The 20,514-nt window shown below is 47.8% G+C and overlaps 1 protein-coding gene across 1 annotated transcript in view; it reads right to left on the bottom strand.

The window, feature by feature from the left end:
* The window catches only part of LOC130478653 (ultra-long-chain fatty acid omega-hydroxylase), a 29,043-nt gene extending 16,404 nt beyond the window's left edge, over nucleotides 1-12,639 (bottom strand). Inside the window, exons 1-7 of the mRNA XM_056850819.1 lie at nucleotides 12,418-12,639; nucleotides 11,343-11,487; nucleotides 7,096-7,149; nucleotides 4,820-4,947; nucleotides 2,339-2,460; nucleotides 921-1,188; nucleotides 340-406 (exon numbers count right to left, since the gene is read on the bottom strand). Of these exons, the coding sequence (XP_056706797.1) occupies nucleotides 340-406; nucleotides 921-1,188; nucleotides 2,339-2,460; nucleotides 4,820-4,947; nucleotides 7,096-7,149; nucleotides 11,343-11,487; nucleotides 12,418-12,639 (1,006 nt within the window). The remainder of the gene's footprint in view (nucleotides 1-339; nucleotides 407-920; nucleotides 1,189-2,338; nucleotides 2,461-4,819; nucleotides 4,948-7,095; nucleotides 7,150-11,342; nucleotides 11,488-12,417) is intronic.
* Between the last annotated feature and the right edge of the window lie 7,875 nt (nucleotides 12,640-20,514).

The raw sequence follows: 20,514 nt of genomic DNA, 5'->3' as shown, positions 1-20,514 counted from the left end.
CGTAAGGCAACCAGGTTGCGGGAGCTTTAGTCACAGGCTGGGCATGGAGCGCGAAAGGATCCAGGGCAGCAAAAGGCCAGGACCACTGGCATGAGCGTGAACAGAGCAGGCGCTCCCCGGACAGAACGTGCCACTCGGCCACGCAAAGACTGCAATCTTATGGATGCCGATCTGGGACTTACTTGCACAGGATTGCATGGCAAGAGTGCCGGTTGCTGAGCAGGCTCACAAAGCCAGCCAGCTTCCCTGCCTGAGAATTTAGGGAGGAACTTGGCCTCCTTTCCAAGGTTTTCCATCTTTACAGTCAGCAGCTGCCCAGACCAAGCCACGGTCTCTTACCTTCAAACATGAAGGTCTCAGCCTCAGCTGCAATGTCTTCATCAGACAGGTGACATCCCTTTTCATCCTGCAAACACAAAGCAAGGTGACTGCCAAGACTGAATATCAGAAGAGCCCTGCTGGATCAGGCCAGGGAGGGTCCATCCAGTCCAGCATCCCGTCTCACACGGCGGCCAACCAGTTCCTCTGGAGGGCCAACAACAATGGCACAGAGGCCTTCCCCTGATGTTGCCTCCTGGCACTGAGATTCAGAGGTTTACTGTCTCTGAATGCACAGTCAGAGAAGCTTAAGTTCACCAAGCGAGACTATCACCAGTACCTGTCAGTGATGGTCACCTTTTGTACGGGTGAGAATCTCACACATCTTCAGCCTTTACCACCCTCCCTGTCCACAGAGAGCCTGCCCTCAACAAGTGCCATTCCTCACAGACAGGGCCTCTCCTTATGGGCCTTATTTCTGCACTTGGCGTGGTTTCCTTCGGCGTGGCCTCCACAGGTGGCACCCCAGGCATGACAGCCCCCGCTGCCACAGAACAGGACTCCCCAAATTGTGACCAGTCCCTCCCTCTTACGTCTAGTACCTTGGCTAGCAGTAGAACATCAATGAAGTCCATGGTCTTGCCCTGTCTAGAGCAGAGCCAGGCATCCTGCCCCATTTGGCTCAGCGCCACTCGCCGCCGCTGGACCACATCAGCCGTGAAGCTGTGTACAATGTCACAAGCACGACGGAAGCGGCGGCCTTCGACTGTCAGGTAGTAAAAGCGATCAAAGTGGTAGAGAAGGCGTTGATGCCGATTCACTACGAGGGAACTGAGCTCCAAGATGGCTGCAATGTAGTCGCTTGATTTCCTGGAATGTGTCAAGTTCACTTGTCAACAGAAAAAATATATATAAAAAACACGGCTCAAGGAAAGCTGGGCTTTGAGCCCTGGTCCAGACCTTGGCCTAGCCCAGCTGTGGGTGTCAGCAGCAGCAGCTCTTGTGAGAGGTTCCCAGGAGGTCCACTGGAGGGGAAGGGGTGCATGCTGCCCTTTCTAGAGGATGCTGGAATGCCACGAGGGAGCCGCGGCTGCACCACTCGGCAGATGCAGGGCGACTGGATGGCTGGCAGAACACAGCCTGGACACAGGGAAGGCCATCCCCTGCCAGCAGCACAAAACTACTGCTAAGACAAAGTGATGATCGGCATTACCCTGGGCATGCGAGAAAGGGCTGTGAGAGCCAAGCGTTGATGCAAACCTCCCTGCCCTCCCTCTCATGATCTGCCTAAGGTCATAGAATCGGCATTGCTGACAGATGGCCATCTAGCCTCTGCTTGAAAACCTCCAGGGAAGGAGAGCTCACCACCTCCCGAGGAAGCCTGTTACACCGAGGAACCGCTCTAAACTGTTAGAAAATTCTTCCTAATGTCTAGACGGAAACTCTTTTGATTTAATTTCAACCCATCGGTTCTGGTCCGACCTTCTGGGGCAACAGAAAACAACTGGGGACCCTCCTCTATATGACAGCCCTTCAAGTACTTGAAGATGGTTATCATATCCCCTCTCAGTCTTCTCCTCTTCAGGCTAAACATACCCATCCTTTCTAAATGCTCAAGGACTGATTGATGATTTGTTCTAAAACTTTTCCAGGTATATATGTGTCAAACTGATGGGTCAGTAGTTACCCGGATCTTCCTTTTCCCCTTCTTGAAGATGGGGACAACATTTGCCTGCCTCCAATCGTCTGGCACTTCATCTGTTCTCCAAGAATTCTCAAACATAATGGACAGGAGGTCAGAAATTACATCTGCAAGTTCTTTTAGTACCTTTGGATGCAATTCAACTGGCCCTGAGGACTTTGTTTCATTTAAAGAAACCAGGTGTCCATGTACCACCCTTATGCCAACCCTAGGTTGCAAATCCCTCCCCTCATCATGTGTTCTGCCATCCTCACAGGACCGCAACAGAGGTTCTGGGAAAGAGCTGGCTGTACAAGGGTCCCTGGCTGCCTTACTCACTCCTGGCAGTTGCTGTCATAGCTGAAGACGCATTTCTGCAAGCTGTCCAAAGTCATGAGGCTGATCTGCTCAAACATGTCCATCGAGGCTGCACCACCGGTGGTGAGCTTGCGCCACTTGTCCTGCAAGGGGGACACAAGAGACCAGAGTCTTGGGCTGCTGCTGCTGGCAACAAACAAACAAAGCAGAATTTGTCCATAAAGTTGGCACAGGAGGGAGGCTTCGGAGGAGGAGCAGCAGCAGGCAGGGCTAGGTAAAAGAAACGACACATTTTGGGTGGGGCTGTGAACTTAAAAAAAGGGAGGGTAGATGCTGCTGGTGCAAAGAGATCAGGGGGCAAAGAGCTAGTGCACAGATCAGCCCAAATATGAATGGATGCCAGTTTGGTTTTATGATTCTCCCCCAAATCCATTTCAACTCCTGTTAGAATACAGTCATGTCCAGCAAATCTATCTCCTCTTGAAGGTGAGAGTCTAAAAACCTACTCTAAAAGTTTTTGTGTGGATTTCCCCCCACCCCAATTCAGGAAATCTCTAATTAATCCACAAGCATAAAAGTATATGACATGTTTTTCTAATGTAAAGAAAATAACTTCTTAATTCCTGTATTTCTGACAAATCAAAAAGTAGACAAGTTTAGAACCTTGTGCCTGCCACAGCTGCTGGCAAAACATCAGGAAAGAAAATACCAAAACCATAAGAACATAAGAAAGACCCTGCTGGATCAGACCAAGGCCCATCAAGTCCAGCAGTATGTTCACATAGTGGCCAACCAGGTGCCTTTAGGAAGCCACAAACTAGACGAGTGCAGCAGCACCATCCTGCCTGTGTTCCACCGCACCCAAAATAATAGGCATGCTTCTCTGATACTAGAGAGAATAGGTATGCAGCATGACCAGTATCCATTCTAACTAATAACCATGAATACCCCTCTCCTCCACGAATATGTCCACTCCCCTCTTAAAGCCCTCCAAGCTGGCAGCCATCACCCCATCCTGGGGCAGGGAGTTCCACAATTTGACTATGCATTGTGTGAAAAAATATTTCCTTTTATCTGTTTTGAATCTCTCGCTCTCCAGCTTTAGCAGATGACCCCATGTTCTAGTATTATGGGAGAGGGAGAAAAACATCTCCCTGTCCACTTTCTTCAAACCATGCATAATTTTATAGACCTCTATCATGTCTCCCCTTAGCCGCCTTCTTTCTAAGCTAAACAGCCCTAAGCGTCTTAACCGCTCCCCATAGGACAGTTGCTCTAGTCCCCTAATCATTTTGGTTGCTCTTTTCTGCACCTTCTCAAGCTCTGTAATATCCTTTTTTAGGTGTGGTGACCAGAACTGTACACAGTATTCCAAGTGTGGTGTCACCACAGATTTGTACAAGGGCAGTATGATATCAGCAGTTTTATTCTCTATTCCTCGTCTAATTATGGCCAGCATGGAATTTGCCATTTTTACAGCAGCCGCACACTGGGTTGACATCTTCATTGAGCTATCCACTACCACCCCAAGATCCCTTTCTTGGTCTGTCGCTGCCAGCTCGAACCAGAGCTGTTCACAGTTCAAAAGACTCTCTAGTAATATTGGTTGTACACTATACCCATAACATACCAGAGACATTGTTGAGGAGCACCTCTTGCCAGGAATTAAATGATCTGATATCAGAAAACTAACTAGATGCCCAGGGCTCCTTAAGTGCACATCTGTATCAGAATAAGTCCCAACCAGAGTTATCCAGAACATTATAAATAATGAAGACAAGAAGGGTAGCACATTTCTGGCTGCCTGCCTGCCTCTGTTGCAACGCAGGTGCCATCAGCAGGAGGGAGTTCCCTCTGGCAGGAAGGCAGCCTGGCTCCTGTTCATCTCATCCAGAACCTTTCAAGCCATCAGCAACCACTGGGTCCCAGGGTGCTCCAGTGCTCAAACTGTCCAGACACCCCCACCCCCACCCCATCTGTAGAAAATACTGAGATTCCAGACGTAAAGTTTGGACAGAGGAGCCCACGCAGCTTCCAAACTACATAAAAATAATTTTAAAAAAAGGGGCTTCATATTTGAACCAGTACTGGAGCAAGTAATCGGATGCGATGGGGAGAGAGGATTGTGTTGCTCTCTGTCACAAACCATGTCAGAAAAGACACCCACAAAACATCTGTGACAATCACAATGCAGACTACAATTACAAAGGTTTTGAACGTATTAGCTACTAAATGAAATGTGTTTTTGCAGGTACAAAAGTACAACTCTTTGTTCAGAATGTGCCGCTTGATTTAAAAAAAGGGTTTTTTTGCCTGGACAGAGTCTATCCAAACCATATCCTGCAAAACAAACATCACACAGAAAGACCCTTTGAATTTCCTCTTCCTAATTTCCCATTTACATCAGAATGGATGCGCTGGTGGTGAGGGGTGGAGGGGCTGCAGGCGAGGGAGGGAGGGGGCCGCTGGTGGAGAGCCGGGGCCTCACGGAGGCACACTCACGTGCATGATGTTGGTGCTCCGGTTGAAGATTTTCAGGTAGGGCTTCAGGATGTCAAAGTGAAAGGCCGGGGTCAGCATGCGCCGGTGGCGTCCCCACTTCTTCCCGCTACTCAGAAGTAGTCCATCCCCTAGGACAAGAAGAGGTCAGTTTATTGAAAATACCATCAAGCCGGTGAAACTGCCGGCAGCCAGCCAACCTCTCATAAACTGTCAACCAGGAAACTCCAGAAGTTACAGATCAGTGGTTCCCAAAGTGGGCAGTACCACCCCCTGGAAGGCGGTGGGATTACCTAGGGGGGGCTCTAAGAGGCAAGGGGGCAGCAGGGGAATGCTAGAGGTGGGCCCCTTCAACTGTGCTGTTCACTAATTTACAATAGATGAAGCTATGGCACCATGCTGGCAGATTTGGTGGAAACTATCAGAATTTTTTCCTAAACTTTGAAGAGCTGGAACCGCTGGATATCAAGTTCATCAGTTTTGTTGAATAAATTTCAACTGAAAAGTTTTAATTTTATTTTGAATAGATGTGCAATTAATGGTTACTGTTTTGAAATTTTACTGTTATTATCTTCTTTAGTGCATCATGCAAACCCCTATCTTGAATAGTGCTTTTCATAGGATAGGGCAGGGGGCGCTGGGGTTGAGTTTGTGGAAACAAGGGGGTGGTGGCCTGAAAAGTTTGAGAACCACTGTTATAGATGAAGAATACCCAGAAAAACATTTAGAGCGGCTGACGAAGCATGGGGCTTTGATAGCCAAAAGGCGGTCATAAGACACCTACGACTATCAGGTGCTACCGACCGCAGTTGATGCAGAGATGTCATATAACCACCCTGAAGGCATCTGGGCGGCTCCTGATGCTAAGAATCCTGGACCAGGTGGACCAGTGGTCCAATCTGATGCCCCTTCTGCCCAAAGGGCAACAATATGGTTGGCTTTTCTAGGGAATTATGGAGATGCCAGTCTAAGGGGCCAGGATACTGTGGGCCACTGTGAATGGAGTATGATCTCTTTTTAAATAACAGATGCTGCTGCTGACTTCCCAGCCAAAAGGTGACAAGTGTGCATAAGTCTTAACTCTGTTCCATACAAATTCATTTACCAGTACAAGCTGCTCTTTTTCAGGCACACTGCACCAGCAGTGAACCAACAGCTCTGTGAGAAACAGCCGGAAATCGCCTCCCTAAACTAGAGGACTTCTAGACATTGTTTAGAACCCCTCCCACACCATCCCCACACCTAGCAACCGCAGCAGTCAGGTTCAGACGTGTCTCAATCTGAGAAGATTCCAGTGTGAGCCATGGTGCCACTGCGGGAGTATCAGGGCACTTCCCCATTCGGCTAATTCCATCCTACCACTGCTGATACTGGTGGAACTACCAGCTTGGTGTGCAGCTGGCTTCTGTCTGGTCCACTGTCAGTCACCCATACAGGCCTCTTCTATAAGGCCATTTATGCTTGGTAATTAGCAGAGTGTTCCAGGCTGAAGTGCCCTGCATATTTTTTTAGTTTTTCATACTGAACTGTCATTTAGGAAATGACTGTGAAGCTGGTGCATACCTGCTTCACATTTCTTAAGAGCCCCTTTAACATGACCGACCTTTTGTATTTGCTTCGCCCCCGCACCGAAGAATCCCCTCAAGGAAGCATGCAAAATGACAGCCGCGCATTAGCTATGCAAACGACAGTTGGCTAATGGAAGGAACAAAGGAGCAGGCGAGTGGGGGTGGGGCGGAATTTCTCCTTTTGTGTCGGGACCTTGAATAGGCATTTTTAAGGTGACATTTTTAAAAAGAGCTTTGAGTGAGCATCAAAATTGACCCTGCATAAATGGCCTAAGTCATATGGCACATTTCTATGTTGCCCCCAAAGACAATATTGTAAAACGTCAACATAAAATTACTAGCAAATGTAAATCACATTCTCTGTCCTTAAATATGTGTTCTTGGCTACAATGTTGTTTATTTTATGAGAGAAACATGTTCCACAATTTGATTATTAGATTTTTAAGTATTTTGTTTTCAAACTTATCTAGTTATTAAGTATCTTAGCCTTAGTGTGTCCTACATTTCAGTTTTGTAAAGTATCTCAACCATTTCCACATTTTCATGTTCCATGTCCCTACCCAGAGGGGAGAGAAGCCCTGGTTTCCAGGGCGGCAGGATGGCAGGGCAGGGGACGCTCTTGACGGGCATCAACCAGGCTGCTCTTTCCCCCAGGCTCTCACCCCCAGTGCAGGACCGGATGGAACAACACACTTCAGAAGGGTGCCTTACCAAGCCAGGGCTTCAGGAAGCCATAGAAGAGTTCGTCTTTCGGAGCAACGTCAACTGCATAAAACAGAAGAACTACACATTTACTCTGGCACTCTCCTTTTAAAGAAATCAGTTCTGAACCCCCTTACAATGTAAATCCCTTTAATGGAGCACCTAAACTTCTGTCAAACTACGTCCAAAAGCCCGGGAGGTGGGGGCGGGGGGGGGAAGGGATCATCTTCCACTGGAGGGGAGATATCCTCAGTGACACCCTGGAGAGCTTCTGCCCACATGAGCTTTCGGTGACAACCAGGGCTGCTCCGTCATTTTCCTTGCTTGGCCTGTAGAACGTGACTCATTTATTCTCTGTGCGAGAGAACAAACAAGCACAAATCAGACAGTAAAAGTGAAGGGGGGGAACCCCCCTCAAAAAACTAGGCACAGCAACCTGCCTCTGGACATTCACAGACCATTAAAGGTTGCGACAGTTCAGGAGAAGTATTTCACAGGCACAACACTGTGAGAAACCTGAGTCAGATAGGTTCAGGTCGGTAGCCCTGTTTGTCTTCAGTAGAAGAGCAAGATTCAAGTACAGTTGAACTTGTGATTAATCTTGTGTGTCTCTAAAGTGCTACTGGACTCAAATCTTGCTCTGCTGTGTTGGAATTTATGATTGGACTGATACTACCAGACTTGGATTCAACAGAGATTAGGAGTGGATAGCTCACTACAGAAAGCAGAAGTTTTATGTACTCTGCTGAGGGCTGATTTCCACATTACGAAGTCCCTGTGTAGTACTAATGGCCACCATGAGGACTTCAAATTAGATGCGCACCTGAAATTCTATGTTGGGAAAATAATTCCCAGGCAAGAGATGTTCAGAGGTGGTTTGCCACTGCCTGCCTCCGGATCACAACCCTGGTAGTTCTTGGAGGTCTCCCATCCAAATTCTAACCAGGGCTGACCCCGCTTAGGTTCTGAGATCTGAAATCACTCCTCATGTTGAGGAGTGGGGAATCAAACCCGGTTCTCCAGATCACTCTTAACTGATACACCACGCTGGCTCTCATGCTGAATGTTAACCAGAAGAATATGGGTTGAATCTAGAGATATTATCAAGGAAGAATGCACAAAGACTATTCCTGTAGCCAAAGTAAATGAAAAGCCTCAATGAATGGCTGAGGAAACTCTTAAAACTGCTAAAAATAGATGAGAGGCCAAAGTAAAAGGTGACAGAAATAGAATCAGAAGTCTACATGCAGCATTCCATCAACTTGCATGTAGAGACAAAGAGAACTACTATAATAACCATAAGGGTGACAATGAAGAAATTGAAATTGTTCAAGACTTTCTATTCCTTGGTGCTATCATCAACCAAAAGGGAGACTGCAGCCAAGAAATCAGAAGGAGATTGAAATTAGGAAGGGCAGTCATGAAGGAGCTAGAAAAGATTCTTAAATGTAAGGATATGTCACAGGAACTATGCCACAGGAACCCTGAGGCGAGGCTAGTGTGATACACTCGACATAGGTCTGGTCCTCAAAGACAACCCAGAGACTCCAGCTGGCATAGAATGCTGCAGCTTCATTATCAGGAATTAGGCAAAGTGTCACAGCTGTTCTGCGGTCCCTCGATGGGTTTCCAATAAGTTTCTGGGTTCCATTCAAGATACTGACTATCACCTACAAAATCCTTCATGGCCTGACAGACACATCTTTAAAGGACCACCTCTCTCAATATGCCCCACTGGGACAGCTGTGCTCCTATGACCAAAGTCAGCTGAAGGGTTCCCTTCTGCAATCAGGTGAGATCAGCAGCTGCCCATACCTCAGCCTTCTACATTATGGCTCCAACTTTGTGAAATAGCCCACCTGAGAAGGTCAGAAAAGCTCCCACACGTCTATCCTTCTGCGGAATGCATAAGATGGAACGGTTCGAGAGAGTATTTTTACATTTTTTTAATTTCTCCACTGGTCAACAGAACCTCTGTCTTGTCTGGACTGAGCTTTATTTTATTGGTCCTCACCTCCAGACACCTGATCGGGACTTGCATGGACCCACCTTGCCTAGCTGTCAAGGAGAAACAGAGCTGGGTGTCATCTACATACTGGTGGCCCCCTCCCTCCAAATCCAGCAAAAAATTCTTGTTTTACCCTGACCTCCCCTTATACCTGCTCCCCACTCCCCCCCCCCCCCCAATTACTTGAATTCTGGATGAACACTCTGCGCATCATACAAAGCGAACTCAGGAAAGCTCACACTGGAGTAAATTTAGCCCAGGTCTTTAGGGGCCCTACTGGACTCCTGTCCAATTTTGCCCCAACAGATGACTACGGTGGACCCCTCTGGAGCTCTTGGCTACTCTGCTATCACTTTCCCTGCGGCAGCTCTGCCCTCTGATGCAGCAGGATGAAATCACTGAATAACACAAAGAGGTCATAACACACAGTCATCTGTGGAGCCTCCTGCTAGAACATGCAAACACAGATACATTTACTACTACTACTATTAGATTAATGCTAGCAACTCTATGTCTCTTCAACAATAAGTAAGCTTAAAACAGAACAGCTTTTTCCTTTGGATTCATAGAATCATAGAGTTGGAAGGGACCACCAGGGTCATCTAGTCCAATCCCCTGCACAATGCAGGAAATTCCAAACTACCTCCCCGCACACACACCCAGTGACCCCTACTCCATGCCCAGAAGATGGCCAAGGTGCCCTCCCTCTCATGACCTTTCCTCTGGTGTTTCTGTTTCCATCTATGCTGCTAGGACTGTTGGCTGCTACTGCTAGTAGAGTTGCAGGCTCAGAGGTTTAAGAACCCCAAAACTTCTTTATTAAGCATATAAGATAGATACTTTGCACATTGACAAGATTATTAAAGTCAAACAATGCTTGTGAAAGCTTTGAAACCTCCTGGAATTATCTCCAGGGCAATATCATTTTTTAAAAGCTTGTAGGCTCAGATGTTATTCTGCTTCTTATCGGCAAGGACATTCAGAAGCAGGCAGAAGCTTTGGTACTCGGAAGATTCTGAGTGGCCAAATGCCGAATAGCAGTCTTTAACTGCTAGCAACAGAGGAAGGTTAAAGGGGCTGGTTTGCCCACCACCACCACCACCACCACCTTTTTTCCTTTTTTATCAGTTTAGGCTTGTAAGAGCTTTACCGTGTATGCCTCTGCCTACGGTTATGATGTTACAATTTAAACTTCAGTTTCAGAGATGAGATACATTCAATATTAATATCTTTATGGCCTTAGCTGTTAAATCTTCTTCTCAAGAACAGTTTGGTTTATGATTTTAAACTCTTTAAAACCAAAGCATCCTTTATGTTTATTTAGAAGTTACATTAAGTAAAGATGGCAGACTTTGTCAATTGTCAGTAAGATAATATTTATAAAATATGATAATAATAAAAATTAGATTAGGCTAGCAGAATTAACTGTTATGTATACCTGTTGTTAAACTATTAACAGTTAACCAAGGTAATGAAATGTAATGAAATTAAACTGTCAATACTATTAATTGATTGCATTAACTGGTGTAGCAGGTTCTCAGAAGATCTATTAACTTGGTATGTAAAGGTAACTGCATTATATATCAAATAACAGGTTTTCGAATCAAATCTATGTCCATATTTCTGAAATAAAACTTAAAATCATTATGTTAGAGTTAAATTGTATCATGCTTTGTTATTGATGTTATTCATGTTTCTACAACTAACATATTTTTTCTCTTATATTCTGTTTGAAGCATACAATAAAAAGTACTTTGTTTAAATTCAAAAAGTTGTGTCCTGCTTATTGTAATTCTAAGAGCACAATCACTTAACAGCACAGACCGCTTCAGCAGTAGTAGTCCATTTCCCAGTCAATTTTGTTCCTATGCTGAGACTCCAAGCCCGGATAAGCTCCATGTCAATACGAGATGTTGGGGTGAATCCAACAATACATCAGCCAAAGGTCCTTTCCAACTCTGGGAAAGATGATTCCAAGAGTCGCAGGACCCATGTGGATGAACAGCCATGCAAGTCAGAGGGGGGGAAAAACTTCCTATCTCTTCCATCAGTGCCCCCTTCTCCCTCCTCCCTGCTTGGGAATCAACTTTCCCTGGGTCAGAAAGGTCTGCTGGGGGAGGGGAACCCAGGAACGCTCCACAGTCCTCCTGCTCAGAGGTTGGGTCTGGCTCTGACCCAAGGCAGTTATCGAAGGCCTGGTGCGCTTGCACCAGGTTCCCAGCCATGGCATGATTCGTGGCCACACTACCTGAGGCTGTTGCAATAGGCTTGATGTAATCAGGATGAACCAAGGAAAGGATGGGCAAGAAGGGCCCTATCCATGTCACAAAGGCCTGGGGAAAGGTGGAGACCAGCTGGGATACTTGGACCATGCCCTCCTCACTCGGCAAGACCTGAAAGGGACACGACAGAAGGGGGTGAGTGCTGATACTAGCAGGAGGAAGAAGAAGAGTTGGTTTTTATATGCTGACTTTCTCTCCCACTTAAGGAAGAATCGAACTGGCTTACAATCACCTTCCCTTCCCCTCCCCACAACAGACACCCTGTGAGGGAGGTGGGGCTAAGAGAGCTCTAAGAGAGCTGTGACTAGCCCAAGGTCACCCAGCTGGCTTCATGTGTAGGAGTGGGGAAATAAATCCAGTTCACCAGAGTAGAGTCCGCAGCTCACGTGGAGGGGTGGGGAATCAAACCCGGTTCTCCAGATTAGAGTCCACCACTCCAAACCACTGCTCTTGACCACTACACCATGCTGGAAGCAGCAGCAGCAGCAGCAGTCCGGGGTGTGTGTGTCCGGCGGGTATGGTGAAAGGAGCTGGCGGAGGCCTAGGCAAAAGAGATGCCATCTGGCCAGGAGCTCCGGCTCTGGTGGTTATACATCATGGTCTGCCAAGATCCCCCTTTGGGTTTTTTTTTTGGGGGGGGGCAGCGCTCACGGGAAACTTTCCCAGAATACAAGTGGACAACTAGCACGTGGGACTATGCCTGCTACTAGCTAGTCCAGCAACTTCTTCACCTCTCCAAAGGGGCAGGACTGCCAGGTCCAGGCTCTCTGCCACTGCTTGCAACCAGCTTTCCTTTCAGACAAGAGCAGCCTACAGCCAAGACTGGCAGAGGCAAGGGCTTAGGTCAATATAGGTTGGCTCGCCCCCCCCCCCAATGGGCATGTATGCTGTGGAATGGGACGGCAGCTGAGAATAGTTCTTCCACCCCTGGAAGCAACAGCTGTTCTTCCTCCGTCCCAAGTCTTCCCTCTCTTCCCCAAGCAAGGCCGGAGACTCCCCTCTCTCCACAGACCAGGCCCCGTGCCCACGGGTGCTGCTTACCATGCCCAGGTGTCCCAGGAGCCAGTTGTAACGTGGGGGCTGTGGGAAGCACCGCAGTCTCTGGTAATTGACATAACAGTGGTGGCAAAAGCGAAAGGCCTTCAGGAGGAGACGGAAGAGCAGAACCAGAAGAGAAAGCAACAGCGTGGAAGCGGCCACAGTCCGGAAGACTGTCTTGTCCAGCATGGGCATCTCCAGTGTCCAGTCTGTGAGGAACAGCATCCTGGAAGGAGAGAGAACACAGAGGAACAGGATGTGTGTGTGGAAGGCGATAATTGTCCTCTGCACACAGGTAACCGGAAGGTCGTTCAAGTCCCCCGTTTCATCTTGGGACCATCTGAGCTTCAGGTTCTTCTTGAGAACAAGGCTGGCTTTGTTGGACAAGATGCCGTGTAGACCCCTCCGTATTTCTAAGTCAGGAGAGCAATTCTCACTCTGCTTATAATTCATTCTGCCATGTATGTATCCTATATTTAAAGTTAGGGAAATTAAAAGAAAACTCTGCCCTAGGAAATTGTAAGCAACACTGAACTCCTGAGGAAGGAACAGACGGCATGGGCCAAGGTGATGACAGCACGGCTTCCTCCGGCCCTGCCCCTCCCTTGCCCTCAGGCCCTCAGCTGCCACCGGTCTGATTCCCCCCGCCCCTTGCTGTGTAGAGACGGTGCTTACTGCTAAGGAGCAAAAACAAGGGAACCCCCCCTCCCTCCCTTGGGCACACCAAGAGCCTCATTCCAGGCTTCCTGGCAGCAGTTGGCCTCTTCTGAGGATGTCTTTCTTCTCCCAGGCCCCCCCGTGGGTGGGTGGGTGGATGGGGGGGGGAGAGAGAGGGGGAGAGAGAGAGGGGGAGAGAGAGATCTTCCCCCACACACACATCAGCCTTTCATGCCCCTTTTTTCTTCTTGAAAGGGAGGAGTGGGCTGAAGTCTGTTAGAAAGTAAGGAATGGGACAGGACATGGGGTGGCAGGGGAACCAGGAAACGACAGGGCTTGGAAACCCAGGCCCCGACTGCCTCGGGGGGGGGGGGGCACTCTCCTGGCCAGGCATTTCTGAAGCACTTGGCCAGCTGGCGCTACAAGCCATTCTTTAAGTCAGGCCTTGACAAATATTCTTTGGACCCAGGAGATACCACAAAAGTTCAGGTGTTCTTCTGACTCATCTGTACCAAATACAATTTTTCTCTCTGTCACATTAAGCATGTATAATAGGGTTGCCAAATGGCCTGGAGAAAAATGCCCAGTCCCTTTAATTGTGGGTGAATGGCCTGTTATTTATCAGGTGACGTTATTTATTTATCTCCATGCCACAAAAAGCTCTCAATTTCCCCACACAATAAGTCTCTATTAAAGGGGCCTTTTCCCCGTGGCAGTTGGCAGCCCTCCGTTCAGCAGGTCAGGCCCCTACCCGCAGAGGTACCAAGGGACGTTAGGGGTGGCTGCAGGCGGCTCACGGCGCTGGGCTGCCTTCCGGCATGAGGCGCAGAGCGGCTTCTTCCTCACCTCCCCAGTGAGGTACAAAATGATTTTGTGCAGGTGAAGATGTCTTCCTGAAGAGAGACAGCCCAGGAAAAAGTTTCCCACAACCTCTGAATTCCCCCCCCCCCCCAATGCAGGGACTAAGCCTGTCGATGGAATTAACACACGTTCTGCCCCAGTTTCCCCCCCACCTCCATCTTCTCTCCCCTCCATTTGTCATCTTCCTTGTCTCAAATTTTAGACTGGAAGCTCCTCGGGGCAGGGCCTTGCCTTCCTGTGCTCCGTGAACCATCACGCACACTGTCTGGCTTGTGTAATGCAAAAGCCACCATTTCAATCAACTGAATGTAAAACTGGACCTCAGCCAAGAGGTTCCAGTGGAATAAAAACAAGAACGCTACCGCGCCTTTTCTGTTTAAACTAAAGCGGATTGGTTTTTCAGTTCAAGCATGGAGCACTTGTGGGGAGGGGTGAATAGATTCCAAACAGGTGCCCCCCCCCACTTCAATGATTCACGACATCTGTATCATGATCCTGTGTGTATAATTAGTACACCAAGCCTACACATAAAACTACTCACAATCTACTCTGCTCTTTGTGCTCTGAATGATTCCAGTACCACGGAAAGTAGCCTTGAAGACTGGCTGCATCCTCTCTCTGCCCCTCACCCCATTCTCTTACCTTTGCCCACCACACCAAGCACAGCTACCTGCCTGCCTTCAGCTGCCACCCCCCAGCAGGAAAGAGCAGAAGTTCCCAAGGAAGGCAAAGCCGGCAGCCATTCATCTCTGTTTGCAACACAGCCTTTTTCCTAGCAACAAATTAGCTCCGGGGATAGACGTTTTGCACAGCCTTTCATCTACAGGTGTACCCCGCCCCTCCCTCTTCCTCCTTTTGAACTCTGTCCCAGGGGTTACAGGCTGGGGGCCAAGGGAGGTCTAGGCACCAGAAGCAATGGCGACCTGGCACTAGGGTTGCCAACCTCCAGGTACTAGTTCACCTGGAGAAAATGGCCTCTTTGGCAATGGAACTCTATGGCATTGAAGCCCCTCCCCAAACCCCACCCTCCTCAGGCTTTGCCCCAAAAACATCCCGCCAGTGGCAAAGAGAGACCTGGCAACCCTACCTGGCACCCAGAATCACAGAGGCCCATTGGAAGTGAAAAACATCCCCACAAATCAACCTGTGATAAGACAAGGAAGCAACAGCTGGGGAGGAACATCAGCTGGATTGCAAGTTGTAATAGTGACTGTACTTCATTGCAAATGGGGCAGTCTTAAGTACGGTGCATCTGGGGCAGCTGCCCCACATGGGGGGGTACATCACCCTGCAACCAGCCATTACTCTGCGTCTTGACTCCGACAGTGGGAAAGCAATCCAGATTCTTGGTCCAGCAGCCACCTCAGCAAGGGGCAAGTGAGACAGGCGCCCAGGCCTGCAGCCACTGTGTATGTGTGTGTGAGGGGGGGCAGGTGAACTGGATGCCCGGGCCAACAGCTGTGTGGGCAGTGGTGAACAAAGCAAGCCGGATGCCTAGCTTGGCTCCCTTACCACCACAAATGGTGGTGGCAAGGGAGCCATGCAAGAGAGCTGCTGCTGCTACTGCTGCAGAGGGGGGGGGGGCTGCTCTTCTTCTCCTCCCCCTGCCATTGGGGGGCTGGGCCCTTTCCCTGGTGGGCTTGGGGGGAAGGAGGAGGAACTAGCCCCCCCCCCAAGCAGCCTGCATCCAGCCCTTTGCCCCCACCACCCCCTGCTGTGGAGGAACTGCAGCCCAAGGCAAGGAGCCGAGGCAGCGAGCACGCCTCTTTCTCCAGTCCACCGGTGGGGGGGGGGGAAGGAGGATGCAGCTGCCAGAGGGCAGCGGTGGGTGTGCGGGAGGGGTAATGCTCCCCCAGTAATTCTAGGGCCACATCCCTGAATTTTATTTCCCCCAGATTTATCACAGAGATTGGGTATGGTGGAGTGGTGGGGCATGACTGTGGTTCTGTGGTGACTCAGCTAGAACTCCCTGCTTTATTTGAGCAAAAGCCATATATTTATTTATTTGCTGTATTCTTAGCCTGCCTTTCTCATGGAGACTCAAGCCGGATTACGCAAGTTAAAACAACACATTCGAATAGCATGAGACATCTGACCAGAAATGCAGAAGGACCAAAATTACAAAATCAGAAACCATGACGTGATACATCAAAGAAAGCCGAGCATGGAATTGCAGAGGTGGAAAACAGTGTAGGTGAAAGCAGGACAGCTAATGGGACAGCTAGTGCCTCTACCATAAGACTAGGGTTGCCCCATCCCAGTTCCCCATTTCTAGAAGCCTCATTTGCAAATGAATAAAGTTGCTTGTTCACTCATTATGCAAACTGAGCACATTAATTAGGCACCAAGTCGGCTGGCTTTGCTCTGTGCACATAATACCACAGAAACTAGGGAAGGAATCGTGGGCTTCATTGCCAGGAAACTGTGGCTTCTCTATCTTTAGGAGGAATTACATGTTGTATATAAAAAACTCTAGAGGAGCAGGAGTGTTCGTTTGTTACAGCAGATACAAGATGGAGTCTGGTGGCACCTTAAATGCTAATAGGATTTTGTCCCAGTATAAGCTTTCATGTACTAGAGCCCAACTAGTCCAATGCAGGCAGTTGGCCTTAGGGAGGGCACCCTGGCCATCTTCTGGGCATGGAGTAGGGGGTCACTGGGGATGTGTGGGGGGGAGGTAGTTGTGAATTTCCGGCATTGTGCAGGGGGTTGGACTGGATGACCCTGGTGGCCCCTTCCAACTCTATGATTCTTCAGCAGGCAGACAAACTTATCCGAGATCATGAAAAAAAACAATAAGCAGCCTGATCAAAGTGCCAGGCGGTGCCCTGGGTGACAGGGAATCAAGACAAGCCCAAAGACCATTCGCAAGAGCAGTGATTAGCTGTTGCTCTAGTTTTGCTGAGCTCACTAACACAGGTAACAGGGCCTGTTTCCTTGGGGGGCCCCACTCATTCCATGGCTACTTGACCATGCTGCTGACTTCCTTTTCATACACAGACGCCTGCCAAAACAGGCATCGGCCCAAGTGCAAAATGTCTCTGGCATAAAATCTGTTTAGGAGACTTGTTTTTGCATTACAAGTCATTTCATGCAGTTTTTTAAAAACAGACTTCCACTGCCGCAAGGGTAGGTGACAGCAGAGATGGTTTAATTCTTTGGCCTTACACCTTTTCCCTTCCAGAACCCTCTCAACCCCCCCCCCCCCGCTCCTGGCTGCTCTTACCCTGCAGGGGAAAATGTACCCATATTAGTCCCTCCCCTGAAGCTGCTTCTGGCAATTCAGTTTCACTGTTTGTTTGTCCCTAAGCAGGGCTCTCACTCAGCTGCCTGCTGTGTCAGTTGACAATTAATCCGAGCCCAGAGGAGAGGCCGAGTAGCTCTGCCTTACCTGAAGTCCCGTGTCTACCCCCTCTCTCTGCTTCTCTTTGCTGCTTGCAGCTGGTGAGCATGCTCAGAGCCACCTGCTGCACGCAGGACCCGACGCTCTCCCAAAGTGCCACAACCTGGGTCAAAGATGAAATGCGCTTGCCCCCTTGTGGCCATCCTCCTTCACACACTTTGGCCATTTGTGCAGGGTCAATTTTGATGCTTGCTCAAAGCTCTTTTTAAAAATGCGACCTTTAAAATGCCTATTCACGGTCCTGATGCAAAAGGAGAAATTCCACAGGCCTGACACAACATTTTAATCGTCCCAGGCGGTCAGATAAAACTGGAACAAGTTGTTTTTCAGATAGTATTTTGCACCAAAGGACTTGCAAAAGATGTATAAATCTAATCTATATGCCAATAAAGGCTTGTGCTGTGTGTGTATAAATCTAGTCAGGCAAATTGTTGGAAATATTCAGAGAAAGAAGGAACTTTCTTTCATCAGTGGTGGACTTGTAAAAAGGCCCAGAAATATTAGAACTTGATACATAGAGGAATTCAAGGTATGCTACAAGTTACATTTGAACTCACAGCTCAATACGTTGCTTGGATTGGTTCCTGTTCAGATAAAATCAGTCAACACAGAATTCTTTCAATATGTGACCACAGCGGCAAGAATCTTGTCTGCAATGTACTGGAAAGCTAATAATGTTGCAGAATTGACAGAATGGATTACAAAACTACACAAGTTTGCAACCATGTCAAGATTAACACACCTTCTTTGAAGACAATCGATTGATGATTATAAGCAGAAATGGCAACCATTTTTGATAGATATGTATGATTATATTATGTGTACGAAATGAGATTCCAGGGTTAGATATGAACAAAATATATTATTGTCGAAGGCTTTCACAGTCAGAGTTCATTGGTTCTTGTAGGTTATCCGGGCTGTGTAACCGTGGTCTTGGAATTTTCTTTCCTGACGTTTCGCCAGCAACTGTGGCCGGCATCTTCAGAGGAGTAACACTGAAGGACAGTGTCTCTCAGTGTCAAGATAATGTGCTAATGACGGTGTGGTATGTTGTATTTTCTTGGTGGGTTTAAATACTGTTTGTAGGTTATGTTTTTTCAAAAGTTTCTCCTTCCTATCAGTGACTCCTTTAATAAATGGCAAGAATACCTTTCCTATGGGAGACTGTTTTTCCTGAGTTTTCTGATTTTTGTTTGGTTTAATGGCCCTTCTGATTTCATTCTTGGAATAGCCGTTTGCTAGCAGTGCGTGATTTAGATGATTAGTTTCTTCCTTGAGAAACTGTGGTTCACAGATCCGTCTTGCACGGTCCATTAATGTTTTGATTATTCCCCTTTTCTGTCGGGGGTGGTGGTTGGAGTTTTTGTGTAAGTAGCGATCTGTGTGAGTTGATTTCCGGTAGACCTTGTGACCTAACTGAGAGTTTGTTTTACGGATGACAAGGGTATCAAGAAATGGGAGTTTACCCTCAATTTCCTTTTCCATGGTAAACTGAATGTTTGGATGGATATTATTAAGATGGTTTAGAAAGTCCATTAATTTTTCTTCACCATGGCTCCAAATAGTAAATGTATCATCTACATTTCCTATGGGATCAAGAATTTTATGAACAGATTGATGGAGTAGCTATGGGAAGTCCACTCAGTCCAGTAATAGCAAACTTTTACATGGAATATTTTGAAAAGACAGCATTAGAATCGGCACCTTACAAACCTACAGTCTGGTTCAGGTTTGTAGGGAAGAGCAGCCTAAAGGGAAAGACCCAGCGCTCCCTCCACCCCCCACCCCCCACCCCGGACAACTGAACACCGAGTTAGAAGGCAGCAATTTCAAGATTTCCCCTCACCTTGAAGTTGGGGGGGGGGATTTTCTGGAGGATGAGTGAATGAAAACACTCCCCCCACCCAGCTCCCCTACATCATCATGTTCCCATGTGTTGGAATATCTGTCGTGGAGATATTCCTGTATTTAGCAGAGTGCATTAAGCTTAGCAGCAGCAGAAGCTACATGTGCGTGCATGTGTGAAAAGAAAGGGAGCATCAGTCGTATGCTCTAATCAAACTAAAGTACATTTTATTGTGGAAATACACTTTGGATAGGAAAGGACAAACGAGGGTTCTCTATCCTAATCTTTCTTGCTATTCCTCTAGGTATAAAAGGGCATCTGCCTTCCACTCCATATTGGAGAGCGCCCGGCTCCTAGATCTTGCTTGGATGATGGGGAAAAGGGAAGAGAGAGAGAAGGGAAGTTTCCCTGACAATACATCCTCTAAACATCAAAGGGGACAGGAAATTAGGGTGAAGTCTAACTACAGATACCTCCCGAGTCCTGTCTATCTATCTGACTCTCTGTGGTCAGCCCCCCTCTTAATGTGTAGGCAAGTGGCACCGTTAGGAAGGGCAGATTTTCCAACACCATGTGTGCAGCAAACTGCTGCCTTCCCACTTGTGATGGTGTGAAGACAGCCTGAACTGGGGGGGGGGAGCAGCGGGTCTTTCCCTCGGCTGCTCTTCTCTTTAGGCTGCAATCACATTTCATCGTTTTATCGCTGGAATTGTACTCGCAAACAAGCAAAAAAACAAACAAACAGGCATGGAACTGGCTGAGCAGGAAAAGAAATGATGGCCATCCTCATGCTGTTGGGAGAAATAAAAAGCCGCAGAGGTTGTTTTATACCCCAGCATTTCTCTCTGTAGTCCTGCCCTCGCGCTCAAGGTGGATCTTGCTCTTGTGTCCCAAGTTAGTTAAACATGGGTGTGGTTTTCTGCTTTGGTTGTAAAATGGCTACTTGGCTCAATTCAAATGAAAGAATCCCGCTGCAGGGCTGATGGGGGCTGGTGACGTATTCAAACAAAAATACACCACAGCCAATATAAAATGTTTGTGTATGTGCGTTAAGTGCCATCAAGTCGCTTCTGACTCATGGTGACCCTATGAATCAAAGTCCTCCAAAATGTCCTATCTTTGGCAGCCTAGCTCAGATCTTGCAAATTGAGGGCAGTGGCTTCCTTTATGGTGTCAATCCATCTCTTTTCCTGCTGCCCTCAACATTTTCTAGAATGACTGTCTTTTCTAGTGACTCTTGTCGCTATATAATATAAAATACAAAATAGAATAGAAAATACAAAGTAGAAACCAATAAAGTGGGGCATGCTGCGTAAACGGCAATGACATCAGC

This window comes from Euleptes europaea, chromosome 1 (assembly GCF_029931775.1).
Source record: "Euleptes europaea isolate rEulEur1 chromosome 1, rEulEur1.hap1, whole genome shotgun sequence".
NCBI lineage: Eukaryota > Metazoa > Chordata > Lepidosauria > Squamata > Sphaerodactylidae > Euleptes > Euleptes europaea.
Note: the sequence above shows the minus strand (reverse complement) of the source record. Positions and strands in the feature narration are given on the sequence as shown.